The sequence below is a fragment of the Sprattus sprattus genome (assembly GCF_963457725.1).
Source record: "Sprattus sprattus genome assembly, chromosome: 7".
Taxonomy (NCBI): Eukaryota; Metazoa; Chordata; class Actinopteri; order Clupeiformes; family Clupeidae; genus Sprattus; species Sprattus sprattus.
In genome coordinates this window covers 10,361,680-10,376,679 of record NC_137926.1, presented here as the reverse complement: position 1 = coordinate 10,376,679, position 15,000 = coordinate 10,361,680, and the positions used below count along the sequence as shown (strand labels likewise).

The following is a 15,000-nucleotide window of genomic DNA, read 5'->3' as shown; positions in this document are numbered from 1 at the left end:
AGAGACAGAGACAGAGAGAGAGAGAGAGAGGAGGGGAACGAGATGAATGGACCCACTGTGAAGAGAGAAGTATGAGAGAAAGTGAGCTGAGTAGAGGAGTTAAAAAGAGTTAGTCTACTCTAGAAAAGATGGTGGTGGTAGGGATGGGGTGGGGGTGGGGGGGACAGCTGCCCGTGCATCAGTTATTCTGAGGAGAGGGTTAAATGTGTCCGCTGGTATGCCAAGCACATGTGTCTCCCTCTACGAGAGTGGAAGAGGGAAGAAAGCAAGGAAGGGAGGCAGCAGGATAGGGAGAAAAGGAGGAGGCACAGTGAAAGAGGAAGGGGGGGAGAGAGAGAGAGAGAGAGAGAGAGAGAGAGAGTGTGTGTGTTTGTGTGTGTACACTGTATGTGTAGAGAGAGAGAGAGAGAGAGAGAGAGAGAGAGAGAGAGAGAGAGAGTGTGCGTGTGTGTGTGTGTCTGTACACTGAATGTGTAGAGAGAGAGAGAGAGAGAGAGAGTGTGCGTGTGTGTGTGTGTGTGTGTGTGTGTGTACGCTGTATGTGTAGAGAGAGAGAGAGTGTGTGTGTGTGTGTGTGTGTGTGTATACTGTATGTGTAGAGAGAGAGAGGGCAGTGAACTCCAAGCTGAATTTTTAGTGTCCTCTTTGCCCTCTTAGTCCATCCATACCTCACATCTGGTGCTGTGGTCAAACTAACAGACACTGAGGACTTGAAATATTTGTTTCTGTGTGTTTTAGCGCATTTGTGGGTGTCAGAGACAGCACGTCTAGGAACTGACTGAGGAAAAAATTCTTGTGGTTTTCAATTCAATTTCTTAATTCAATGAGTGTTTGAATGATTGAGAAATGATGGATTGAGAAGCTGGCTCACAAAACTATGTTACTGGAAGAGACTTGCAATAAGATCTAGTTTGTAATTCACAATAGACTTTTCAAAACAGAATGAATGAATGAATAAATGATCTTGAGAGCGCGAGAGAGAGAGACGTCTGAAAGATTTTGCACACATATACATTTCTCTGGGACGCAGCCCAGTCAGTCAGGCAGCAGAAATGTGAGTATGTGGGAAGTTTAGAGGGGAAGGGGCCACTTGTCTTTGAAAGGGCATGTTCCCTCCTAAAGTAGGACATACCCCCCACCCATCCACCCTCCAACCCACCCATCGGCCTGCCCTGAAAGGGGAAAAGAATGCCAAGCCTGCTCCAACCTCCAGCATGAGGGGTGTCACAGGAAGAAAGCTTGCCTTAGGATCCAGCCCAAGCTTTCATTACACTTTCAGAGATGGAGAGAGAGAAGGGGAGAGCGAGGGAGAGGGAGGGGGAGGGAGAGGGAGAGGGAGACAGAGAGAGAGAGAGAGTGAGAGAGAGAAGGGGAGGGAGAGAGAGAGAGAGAAGAAAGATGCCATTCTGTTCCCAGAGAGACTGGAGGAAGAACATAGTTTCGAAGAGATTGCTTGCCAGTAGATAGAAATGATCATCATCCTCTCTGGTCTGGCTTAAATATATATATATATATATCTTTATTTTAATTTTGTAGTGTTTTTTTTGGGTACATCAGATATCACTTTTCAGTCTGAATTTGAAGTCTGTCCAAAGGAGTTTATGTTCTGTAGCAATTCATCAGTCTATTGAATGTTAACTCCAGTCTTGGCTCAGGGAACCACAAAAATACCTTGTTGTGCTTCCACTAGTAACTATGGTTACTGGATGATGTTCGTACACAAAGTGTGGTTCCGTTCCATGGAGCCATCATCGTAATTATTAACACTGACTCCGCTCTGTCTCTCCCTGTCTCCCTGTCTCCTTCGTTCATTCCTCTCCTCTGTTCTTCTCCTCTGTTCTTCTCCGTGCTCCCCTTCTCTGGCCTCAGTTCTGTCCCCCTGTAGTTTAGCAGCTGTTGACCCAGGCTTTGGCCTCGACCTTTGCCTGCCAACGGCAGGAGGTTGTTAATATACCCCCCACTGTTGCCCTCACCCCCTCCCCTCTGTAGGGTGACCCAGGAACGTAACAGAGATCGTTATGGGACATACAGTAGGTCCCTTTCAACACTCCCAGGTGACCCGGTGTGCGTGGCAGAGGGTTTTGGCGCCTTGTGTAATCTGTGTGTGTGTGTTTGTGTGTGTGTGTGTGTGTGTGTGTGTGTGTGTGTGTGTGTGTCTGTGTTTGTGTGTTGGGCAAGCATGTTACCATGACTCACCCACACATGCACAAGTTTATGAGCGTGCACTCGGTACAAACAGGCTCACCCCCAAAGCATGTATCCCAGTCTGGCTCTCTGGCTCTTGACTCAAGGCATATCAGGGCCTACTGTCTGTGTGTGTGTGTGTGTGTGTGTGTGTGTGTGTGTGTGTGTGTGTGTGTGTGTGTGTGTGTGTGTCTTTACTCAGGGCATATCAGGGGCCTACTCACCACCATCAGGCTCTGATGAACAGCCAAACAGGGAGACGGACGAGAGACAGGAGGCACAGGAGAGAGAGGAGTGTTGAGAGGAGGAATGCACAGAGACAGATAGGAGACGAAGATAGCAGAGGGGACAATGGAGTGAGACGGAGGACCAGAGCCTGGCTGCACACTTGGAAGAGACTCAAAGGGAGGGAAGAAAAACTGATTATGATAAAAATCAAAGAGGCAAAAAATAAATGAAACAGAGACTAGACAGGGGTATAGAGACAGCCGGGGGGGGGGGGGGGGGGGGGGGGTGTAGAGACAGGGGTGGACAAAAGAAGGTGTAGAGACAGGGGGGACAGAAGGAGGTGTAGAGACGGCGGGACAGAAGGATGCAAATGATACAATGTTAAAAGGGGACAAAACCGATAGACACAGATATATAAGCAGAAGGATAGAAGTTAAAAGGGAAGAAGGGAGTGAGACAATAGAACGAGTGTGTTAGGATGAAATTCCTTTGATCTGAAGCAGCGATCCCTGGAGATGGGGATGTTTCCAGTCCTTTTTGGCGGAGGCCTGTCATGTGTGTCAGGCCTGCGACGTGATTGGGCCACGCCTGTGGTTTAACGCAGCACAGATGGAGGAGAGTGGAGCCTCGTGTCGTGTCAAGACTGGGGACGAGGAAGATGAAGATGGGAGATAATCTGATGACTGATGAAGAACAAAGGCGGGTGAAATCTGCTTTCCCATGGCTTTTAAAGGAGGAGAGTGATGCAATACCAGGAATTATGAGCCACGCTAGCTGTTCAAAACATGTGCTAGTGGATGAAATATGCAAGCAGTCGTGATGGCTTCATTTGCCATGTCTCAATGCTATTTAACAACTGAGATTATGAAAGACTTTGAATGCAGTCCAGGTGTGTGCTTTTGTGTGTGTGTTTGTGTGTGTGTGTGTGTGTGAGTGTGTATGAGAGAAAGAGATAGAGGGAGAAAGAGAGGCAGAAAGATAGGGAGAAAAAGTATGTGTGTAATTGGCAAAACAAAAAGCAGGAAACAGCCACTAAACATGAACCCTAATCAGCAAGGTCATCTAAAGGTCAAATGTCAAGACCTGTGGGCTTTCAGGCCTCTGGTTAAGGTTGTGGCCTCTGTCTGTCTCCGGTCAGTCATTTAAAACTACATGAGAATGACCAGACAGTCATGTTCAACAACACACACGTGAAGCACGAGGAAGGGGCAGTATAGCCACAGCATCTGAGTCTAACTGTCTGAGGGCTCTGAAGTGTGTTTTCTTTTTAAATCTTCCCAAATTGCCCAAAGACACATTTATATTTGAAGCAAATGCATAATGAATGAGAGCAAAAAAAAAATCATAAATCTGAGAAGTTTATTTAGAAAAGTTAAAGCGTGCGTGTATCCACTACAGAGTCTCTGAGGTATGTGAGTGAGGAATGGCCATGAATATCGCCCTCTGTGAGTGTGTGTGTGTGTGTGTGTGTGTGTGTGTGTGTGTGAGAGAGAGAGAGCTCTTCTAAATATGTGACTTTGGGTAATTTAGAAGTGCTGTCCTCCATTCAATCTTTCATGTCTTAAAAAGGACAGAGACAGAAGTGAACAGTGTGTCTCTCAAAGAGCATCTGTCAGGCCTGGGGTTGTATGTGTCTGTGTTTGCACTAAAAATAAAGAGAATGTGTGTGTATGTGTGCAACAGTGAGTGTGTACTCGTACAAGCACAACTCTGTACAGTTGTATGTGTCATTTCATTTTATGTACAGCATGTGCCATATGCATGTTTGTTTTAGAGTGTTTTTCTGTGCATTGGTATCTCTCTCTCTCTTTCTCTGTGTGTGTGTGTGTGTGTGTGTGTGTGTGTGTGTGTGTGTGTGTGTGTGTGTGTGTGCGTGTGTGTGTCTGTGTGTGTGTGTGTCTGTGTGTGTGTGTGTGTGTGTGTGTGTGTGTGTGTGTGTGTGTGTGTGTGTGTGTGTGTGTGTGTGTGTGTGTGTGTGCGTGTGTGTGTGCGTGTGTGGGTGTGTGGGTTTGTATGTGTGTGAGCTGAAGTTTGGCTGTAAAGAGATGGAGGCATGTGAGGACATGTGAGATGGAACTCGCTAACAGAACACATCTGCCATACTGTACTCAGCCACACCAACACCTCATCACTCACACAGACACAACAAGCTACCAGACAGAGAGGCTAGGATAATGCACTCAGTGGCCTTTCTGAGCTCACACTCTCACACACTATCTCTTGTGTCTCTCAGATTCACTCTAGTTTTGTTATAACCCTGGCCGATTGGAAGAAAACTGTCACTGTTCAAGAATTGTATCATTCTGCTTGTTCTTGTTTTTTAAATTTAATTTTTAATTTTATTTCGATTCTGATTTTAGATGTTGTTGATTGTTGAGGTTGTTGTGTCTTTGTTGATTGCTCTTTTGGTTGTTCTGTGCTCTCCTCTTGGCCGGTGCTCGCTTGCAAAAAAAAACATATTTAACCCCAATGTGATTTCCCTGGTTAAATAAAGGTAATGTGAAAAACATTATAAAATGAAAACTTCTGTCCTCCTGTTAGCACTCCCATTTCCATGCTAAATGCTAAAGCTCAGTGAAGATAAAGGAAAGGTGTGAATAGAATTTAGCACCTGTGGTTGCGGTTAGTGTTGTTGTGGTTAAAGTAAATACCCAGCAAATTGTTTCCCTCAGCCACCATGAAATCAATGAGGTTTGATGTCTTAATAAGTCGAGAGTTAGAACACACCTGTTGAATGTTAACTGATTACACAAACTTTCCACTATGTATATGGAGGGAGAATCTATTTTTGTAACACTTAAAGACATAATACAACTCAGCCTGGTCTTCAGAAGCATTATGCACAGTTTTCTGTTTGACAATGCGTGTATAAATGTCTGAGAGTGCTAGTGTGTGTGTGTGTGTGTGTGTGTGTGTGTGTGTGTGCGTGTGTATGTCTGTCTGAGAGTGCTTGTGTGTTTATGTGTGTGTGTGTGCTTGTTAATGTGAACCAGTTACATTAACCAGGGGTGTTAGTATGAGTATTCATTCCGTCTGTCTTTGTCTTATGTTACGGCCCTACTAATCAGGCCTGAGGCTCCGCCCCTTTTGTCTGTTGCTAGTCTGTCTATCCTGCAGGGTGCTGAGTGCCTAGCAGATAATGGGCTGGCCTATAAGTGGCTGGCCTATAAGTGGCTGTGATTAGCCATGGACTGCCTCTCTCTCCTTCTCTCTGCTCTTGACTTCTGCGTTGCCGTATCGTAGTCTGGGGATTGTTCCAGTGGTGAGAGCCTGGGGAAAGATGTCCGACTGCCTAACTCCAGGCTGGATACTCCCTCTGTCCCCTTCACGTTTAACACTATTGTTTGTTACTTGATTAACCCCTAGACACATTGCATGACACTTTCCTTTTACCGTAACACATTATACTGATTGTTAATATTTATGTAAATAAACCCTATTAGTAATCGCTACGGTGTGGTCGACCGATTTTATGTCAGGGCTGACTTGAGCCAGGCAGTCGTGACACTTAGTACTCCTCTCAGACCCTCTCCCCCCCACACACACACACACACTCACACACACACACACACACACACACACACACACACAAACACCCTTTGTTTTCCCACCTGTCTCAACCTCGCTGTCTCTCAGTGTGTGTGTGTGTGTGTGTGTGTGTGTGTGTGTGTGTGTGTGTGTGTGTGTGTGTGTGTGTGTGTTTGAGTGTGTGTGTGTCATGAGAGGGGTATATTGAGTGGTAAGCTAGGGCTCTAAAAAAAGGAAATCCCTATGGTGTGTTGGAGACTGATGGCCTGATAGGGCTTGTTTGAGATAAACCCAAGGGACTGCCCACATCAACAGACAGTCTGAGAGTGTGTCTAGCTTTGCCTGCTGTCTAACTGTCCTGTAGGATGCTGTGTAGGTATGGGTCTTAGTCCGATGCATGTCGAACTTCTTCCACTGTCTCACTGTCCTGTAAGATGCTGTGTAGGTATGGGTCTTAGTCCGATGCATGTCGAACTTCTTCCACTGTCTCACTGTCCTGTAAGATGCTGTGTAGGTATGGGTCTTAGTCCGATGCATGTCGAACTTCTTCCACTGTCTCACTGTCCTGTAAGATGCTGTGTAGGTATGGGTCTTAGTCCGATGCATGTCGAACTTCTTCCACTGTCTCACTGTCCTGTAAGATGCTGTGTAGGTATGGGTCTTAGTCCGATGCATGTCGAACTTCTTCCACTGTCTCACTGTCCTGTAAGATGCTGTGTAGGTATGGGTCTTAGTCCGATGCATGTCGAACTTCTTCCACTGTCTCACTGTCCTGTAAGATGCTGTGTAGGTATGGGTCTTAGTCCGATGCATGTCGAACTTCTTCTACTGTCTCACTGTCCTGTAAGATGCTGTGTAGGTATGGGTCTTAGTCCGATGCATGTCGAACTTCTTCTACTGTCTCACTGTCCTGTAAGATGCTGTGTAGGTATGGATGTTAGTCTGATGCGCACCGGAAAAGGTGTGTGTATTTGTCGGAAGAGCACTACATGTGTGTGTTTTTGTCCGAAGAGCACTACATGTGTGTGTATTTGTCCGAAGAGCACTACATGTGTGTGTATTTGTCCGAAGAGCACTACATGTGTGTGTTTTTGTCCGAAGAGCACTACATGTGTGTGTTTTTGTCCGAAGAGCACTACATGTGTGTGTATTTGTCCGAAGAGCACTACATGTGTGTGTATTTGTCCGAAGAGCACTACATGTGTGTGTTTTTGTCCGAAGAGCACTACATGTGTGTGTATTTGTCCGAAGAGCACTACATGTGTGTGGTTTTGTCCGAAGAGCACTACATGTGTGTGTATTTGTCCGAAGAGCACTACATGTGTGTGTTTTTGTCCGAAGAGCACTACATGTGTGTGTTTTTGTCCGAAGAGCACTACATGTGTGTGTATTTGTCCGAAGAGCACTACATGTGTGTGTTTTTGTCCGAAGAGCACTACACGTGTGTGTACTTGCATGTTCGTGTGACCCCCAGTCTAATTTCTCATTCCACCTGCTCATTACTGAGCTCTCCTGCAGTGGCTCGTTCACGTCTCATTACCCATTTACCCCTCAATCGCCCCAATTGCACCCACAGCGCTTTCCCTCCCTCACTCTTTTTAGACGTTTTACCCCGGTTCAAACTTCCAACTCCACTCAACTTACAGAACCTATGGTTCCATATCCACAATGACTGTAATTGAATCCCTGGGGATCTTAAAGCCAGTGCCTATAACATTAAATGTCAATGTGTTGAAGGCTGGCTTTGTATCTAACAGTTAATGGTAAAAGTTATTTAATAATACTCATCACTTCACTCAACAATCATTTAAATAAAATCCAGGTAGGACTGTTTGATGGCATAGTGTGAGGGAAATCTGAATGATTTTATACCTTTCAAGCTCACAATATGCGTAGGCAATAATGGCGTTGAATGAAAGTGCCCGCTGAGGACTTATTCCTTTGAATATTCTCTTTTTCAAATGTCCATCTGTGTCTTAGGCCGTCATTTCTCTCTGTAGTTCGCAGAGGGTGGTTGATATTCCTGTCATATCTCTCTCTGTCTGTTCCAGGAAGCCAGTGTACTTCAATTGTCCTCCTCCTACTGTTTCTTCTCCTTCTCTCTTGCTTTCTCTTCACTTTCTCTTTACCCCCTCTCCTTGTCTATGTTCACTACCCCTCTTTCTCTTCACCTCTCCTTGTTTTCTGTATTTGCCCCCCCTCCTCTCTTACTGTACTCCCCTTCCTTCTGTATCCTGCCTTTCTATCTTCCCCCCTCTCTCTTTTTCACCCTCTCTCTCCTTCTCTCTCTTCCTCCATCTCCCTCTCTCTCTCTCTTTTTCACCCTCTCTCTCTCTCTTTTTCAACCTCTCTTTCTTTCCCCCTTTCCCTACGTCTCTCTCTTCTGCCCCTCCCTCTCTCTTTTTCACTCTCCCCCCCTCTCTTTCACCCTCTCCCTCCTCCTCTCTTTCCTCTCTCTCTCTCCTTCCTCTCAGCTGTAGAACAGCAGCTCTTAGAGTTCAGGTGGCTATATGAAATTCCTCAGCGTGGCCCCTCACACTGAAGTAAAAAAAAAAAAGAAGAAAAAAAATCTGCTCCTGGTTGTCATAGTGACTGTGTGTGCGTGCACATGGCTCTGACAGTGAGGTCAAAGTTATGCTGGTGTGAGTGGGAGGGGTCTGAAGTGAAGCAGAGGGGCGGAGCTAGCCTAGGAGCGGGTGGGTTATAGAACCCTGGGGGATCCTGTTAACTTTGCTTTGATTGTTTCTGATCAAAAAAACTTTAAAGCTGTTTCCAGCCTGTAATGTCCTGCGGTGAAGGAGAGATGTTGAGGCGCCCACGTGAGCCTGTATGTCCTGCGTTGGAGAATAGATGTTGAGGCGCCCACGTGAGCCTGCTTGTCCTGCTGTGGAGAGATGTTGAGGCGCCCACGTGAGCCTGTTTATCCTGCGGTGGAAGAGAGATGTTGAGGCGCCCACGTGAGCCTGTTTATCCTGCGGTGGAAGAGAGATGTTGAGGCGCCCACGTGAGCCTGCATGTCCTGCGGTGGAAGAGAGATGTTGAGGCGCCCACGTGAGCCTGTTGATCCTGGGGTGGAAGAGAGATGTTGAGGCGCCCACGTGAGCCTGTTTATCCTGCGGTGGAAGAGAGATGTTGAGGCGCCCACGTGAGCCTGTTTATCCTGCGTTGGAAGAGAGATGTTGAGGCGCCCACGTGAGCCTGTTTATCCTGCGGTGGAAGAGAGATGTTGAGGCGCCCACGTGAGCCTGTTTATCCTGCGGTGGAAGAGAGATGTTGAGGCGCCCACGTGAGACCTGTTTATCCTTGTTTATTTTGATTTTTGATATCATTTTGGCATACATGTCTACTATGATAACATTGATTCTGAAGTCCATAACAAAGACCACGTTCTTGCATCACCAAGTTTTCCTACAAAGGCATCACTGAACCATAAAATTCCAATGTATTGAAGGCTTTAATGGTTACAAACAGTGAATGGTTAATACTACTCATTCACTTACATGGATTCAGCTGTCACACATCTCCGTACAAATCTTCCATCTAGTGAGCATCATAGGCACCCAAACACACGCACACACACACACACACACACACACACACACACTTCAATGTGATAGAAGTAACTGAGTGGAAGATTGAAGGTTATTTTTGGTGCTGAACTGCACTTTGAAGAAGAACAGCTGCAGCCATAATGGCCTGAATAAGGGAAGGCGTGTTTAGGGGACCTACGGGTTTCTCTTTGAACAGGATGGGGGTCTGGGTGGCTTTGGGGGTGGAGGAGCAGGCTAATTTGATTGTTTGAACTGGCTTACTTCGCTTCATCAGATAATAGATGGGCCTTTCCCTCCCTGCTTCCACTTCCCCTTACTTCCGATGGGTCTTTTTAAGTGTGTGTGTGTGTGTGCGTGTAAAAGAGGGGTGAGTATAACCATGAATGTGTGTGTGTGTGTGTATGTATGTGTGTGTGTGTGTGTGTATGTATGTGTGTGTGTGTGTGTGAGACAGGGGTGAGTATAAGCATGAATGTGTGTGTGTGTGTGTGTATGTATGTGTGTCTGTGTGTGTGTGAGACAGGGGTGAGAATAAGCATTAATTTGTGTGTGTGTGTGTGTGTGTGTGTATGTGTGTGTGAGACAGGGACGAGTATAAGCATGAATGTGTGTGTTTGTGTGTGTGTGTATGTGAGACAGGGGTGAGTATAAGCATGAATGTGTGCGTGTGTGTGTCTGTGAGTGAGGCAGTTCTAAACACCAGCACGAATATGTGTGTATGGGGTCCCATGTCTGTGAGGTTACAGTCTCCATGTGTGTGTACTTGTGTCCTTGGAAGACAGAGAGATGGCTTGAGCTAGACTTGTGTAGAGAGAGGGGGGGGGGGGGAGGGGGGGGGTGGAAACTTGCGTGTGTTTATATCACTGCTGTCTCTGGCTGAGGTGCGGCGGGTTGTATATTGTTGTAGATTTATGGGAGGTAACACCTTTATTTACACCTGTTTGTGCTCACATTGCGGTAGGTTTTCTATCATACCTCTCTGGCTATTTTCCTATTTGAAGCTTGCTTATCTTGTGTGTGTGTATGTGTGTGTGTGTGAGTGTGTGTGTGTGTGTGTGTGTGTGTGTGTGTGTGTGTGTGTGTGTGTGTGTGTGTGTGTGTGTGTGTGTGTGTGTGTGTGTGTGTGTGTGTGTGTGTGTGTCTCTCTGTGAGTGTGTGCATGTGTATGTGTGTGGTAACAATGAAACAAGTCTGTTGAACACAAACAGGAAGCTCGCTCTGTCTCCCATTGAGATTAAATCAAAACAGACAGTTTCAGTATTTTTTTTCCAAGCCATTGGATCTTTGAGGAGCAATATTTCAGTAACACAAAAAATGTGTGTGCTCGTGTGTGCTCTTGTGTGTGAGTGCATGCTTGTGTGTTAGTATATAAAAGCATGTATACATAATGAAGAGGTTGTGGAATTTCCATGGCATCCATCCTCGCTGTTCTGAAACCTCTGATGTTTTTCCCACACTGGTAGAGAGGTCCCTCCTTGAGCTCTTCTTTGGTGAAAGATCCCATGGCGCGCTTCGAGCAGGCCTTACTTAAGTCTCATTGGGATATATTTCAACCTAAACTGTTTTTATTTTGGGAAGAGGCATTTTGTTTTCATGGGTGTAACAGTGGTTTCATGACTTCAAAAAACAATTTTATTTTACTATGTAAAGCTTATGACAACACATATCAATGCTACGATTGTGCACAACGTGAAACATTGTGTGGAACATTAAAGCTCTTTCCTACATTCACCTCCAAATATTCAAGAGAAGCCTCTAGAGGGCGCCATTTGCTGATACAAGACTCATTACTGACAGGATACTGGGCTTCCTCTGTAGCTGTCTTTGGCAGCTTTGCCATGGCATCACAGTGTCACATGGACAGAATATTGCAGAATTGTGGAGGGGTGGGGGGGGGGGGGGGATTTCCACAACACAGAGAGTACATTTAGCTATCTAAAACCTGAGAAATCAAATTCCCCTGAGGTAACACTACGTCAAAGATTAGAAAGTGCGGCAGTGTTCATGTATTGCAGTGTTCATGTATTTCATCAGTGCAGGTAAGAGTGATTGTCAGTAACACGTGAGTGTGTAAGTGAGTCAGTGAGTCTGTTTGTGTGTGATTTCAGGGGCTTCTGGGAAAAAGGCAGATGCACAATTAACGTTACCTCCAAAACGAACAAAAATTATTTGTTTTCCTGGTTTATGGCTCTTTGTGTTTTGCACTTTGATGGTTTGTAATGCCCTGAGCAGTCCCTTCAAAGGCACATTGGCTGAGGTGCTGTTGCAGGTAGGAGTGGATGGTGATGGTCAGGCTGAGGCAACGTAAAGTTTCTTAAGGCATCATATCTCATATGCTACATTTGTCCAGCTTTGCAGGATATATCTTTTTACAAGCTGCATTCAATTTCATATTGCAATTTCATATGTCTTATTTAGCTCAACTTAATTTCATCTTCTTCTTGATTAAGTGACTGGTAGAAACATTTCGTCAAAAGTTTCTTTCTCTCGCTTAGGCGTCTTGTTCCCAGTCCTTTCCATCTTTCTTACAAATGTCTGTCCAGTTCTGTAGCTCCTCCGCTTCTTTCTCATCCTCTGAATGCATGCTGCCACCTTTCCTGCTCAGGCCCCTCCCCCTCCTGTTCATTTGGTCCAGCAGAAGCAGGAAGAGGGCGGAGACTATGAGGGCCACGCCCGCCATCAGGAAGCCAGTGCCGTAGTCACTCATCTTGTCAATGAAGAACCCTGAGACAAAAAGGGCAAGAAAAGGAAAACGTTGAATACCAGCAATTAACCAATAAGTCGAATGGATGGATGTCTGAATGAATGAATGAATGAATGAATGGATAGATGGATGGATGGATGAATGGGTAAATGAATGGATGAATGGGTTAATGAATGGATGATTGGGTAAATTAATGGATGAGTGGGTAGATGAATGGAGTAATGAATGGATGAATGGGTAAATTAATGGATGAACGGGTAAATTAATGGATGAATGAATGGATGAATGGGTAAATGGATGGATGAATGAATGGGTGAATAAATGGATGAATGAATTAATTCTACCACTTTCTGCCAGCTGAGCCTGCATTCCTACTCAAGAGATGGTACATGCAGGGGTGACTGGCACTACCCCTATGCCCTTGTTAGCGTCCTGAGAGCTTTTGAACTTTTTCCTCTGTGATGTTTGTTTTCACGAGAGCAAGAGATCGGAGTCGTGTTTCATCCAAAACTTCACAAGTGTCAATCTCTCACTCTGGGCGACCTGCCCCCTCTCCGGTCTAGTCATAACATAAACAGACAGCAGCTGTTCTCTGAAGTCTGGGATGGAGTGGGGTTTAAAATGCAAACAGTGACACCTCTGATTGTGGTTATTATCCATAGATTAAGGACACAGACAGGACTGTATGCAGGCTATTAGGGGCAGGATTAGTGTGACACTGAAGGCAGATGCAGCTTCACTGAAGCAGGCAGCTTCCATTTAAAGCAACAATATGCAGCGCTTTGTTTAGCACTTTTCACAGGCAACTAGTTTTGGTTTCACCTTTAATTTCATTTGGCTGATATATGATCATGTGAAGGCCTGTAAACACATCTGTTATCAGTTAAAGTAACACTTTGCAACAATTTGACACTTTTTAAGGCATGGTTTTATAGGCAACTTTTTTTGGTACCATCCTCAAATTAACTTTGATCGCATATGGTCATGTGAAGGACAGATAAAGACATGTTTCTTTCCCAATAGCCATCCAGGATGTGCCCTTTGTACTTCTGTGTACCGGGCTGGAATACTCTGCAAAAATGGAAGAAAAGCTTTCACAGCATGACATTGCCAGCTATAGTGCCAAAAGACACCAGTTAGTGAGTTGGCAAGCTTCTATTCAGAATCAACTGTGCTGTTGGTGGTGTTTGCAAGGTTTTTGCATGTCTTTTAGGTAGTTAGCTGGCTAGTTTTGGAACACAACTCCTTATTGCTTCTTTAACATGCTAGCAAGCGCTCATCAGTGCCAGCTGTGCTGACTGTGGGGTTCTCACGGATTTGACATGCCCTTGTACACGTCCAGTTGCTCAAAATCCAAACAAGTGTCAGTGAAATGCTCCTGCTGTGGTGACAACTAAACACCACTACTTATTTTATGGCAGCCAAAAATACTACGAGCTGTCATAACAGTAAGTGATGACGGCAAGATGTTGTTACCAAGTCACTAGATATCAACTATCATGGAGACTGTACCACTGATGAGGCATCTGCTGTGATGTTTTATGTCAAGGCTACGTCACCCTTACCATGGTGAGTTCATGTAAAGTGTTGCTAAATGAACACTACTCTTTAGTAAAATCTCAAGACGTCTCTCTCTCTTTCTCAACTCCACATGAAGTCTTAGAGAAATAGTCTTTGTGTTGTGGTGAGAGGGGAGAACTGTGTTTTGGTGGAATGGGGAGAACTGTGTTGTGGTGAGAGGAGAGAACTGTGTTGTGGTGAGAGGAGAGAACTGTGTTTTGGTGGAATAGGGAGAACTATGTTGGTTTGGAGAGGGGAGAACTGTGTTGGGTTGAGAGGAGAGAACTGTGTTGGTGGCATCTGAAGTGTGTGGCTGGTGTTCTGCAGAGGAAAGTACCGGCGGAGAACTGTTGTTTGGTTCTCGAATGCATGCAGAATAAAAGCCATGTCTGGAGAGTATGTTCAGAGCTAACAGGAACAGTTCTAAATACAGATCGCGACGGTACAGTGAGAGGAACATTCCTCAGATGGGAACCAGGCCATGTGCAGAGGAAGACAACCTCTCTCTTTCTTTTCTTCTTCATTCTTTAGCTCCCTTCATCATTTTTTCCTTTTCTATTACTTTTCCCCTCACTATTTTTCTTTCTTCTCTGATATATTTCACACCTGCAGTCTGTCCCTGAAATGTCCATGTGGGAATTGGAGCAGGGATTGATATTCAGGGACAGTGTCTGTACGGCAGTGTTGTGAATGAAAGTAACATTAAAGGAACAAGCATGTTAATCCATCTACTGGACTGTCCCTTGCTCCATCTATTGCAGCATTACCGTGTCATGTGTGAAAAGGCACAAGAGAGAAATGTTCCTGAATGTAGCTGCATGTCTGAAAAAGTGACAAATCACTAGTGGTGTCTGAAAGGCCAACCCATAATGTACCAGGAACTATGTGTGACAGAGGCGTAACCCTAGCAGCCAGTCTCTCTCATCCCCCTCTTTCTGCTCTGCTCGGCTCTTCTCTTCCTCTTCACTTCTCTGTTGTTCCCTCTTTCCCATTCCAGTGTCCACCCTCACTCTCTAAGTACAGATGTGACGAGCGCTCAAGCTTATCTACAAACACTGGCATTTGAAGACTTTGGTTTTCTTCTTCTTCTTCCCCAGCGTGGGGAGACAATGTTTTTTTCATTTTTCCCCCCAGCTAACACGCTTCTATTTGGGTGGGAGGCGGTTTGGCCTTCCTGGGTAGTCCACATTCCCTGCACCACAGCCAGGCCTCCTTGAGCCAGCTCTCCAAACCCAGTGTTTAGAC

The 15,000-nt window shown here is 45.4% G+C and overlaps 1 protein-coding gene across 1 annotated transcript in view; it reads right to left on the bottom strand.

Annotated features, from left to right (window-relative positions):
• Positions 1 to 11,109: 11,109 nt before the first annotated feature.
• Positions 11,110 to 15,000, bottom strand: part of LOC308368181 (monocarboxylate transporter 13) — a 24,415-nt gene continuing 20,524 nt past the window's right edge. Inside the window, exon 6 of the mRNA XM_080842288.1 lies at positions 11,110 to 12,215. Coding sequence (XP_080698414.1) covers positions 11,983 to 12,215 — 233 coding nt within the window. The 3' untranslated portion in view covers positions 11,110 to 11,982. The remainder of the gene's footprint in view (positions 12,216 to 15,000) is intronic.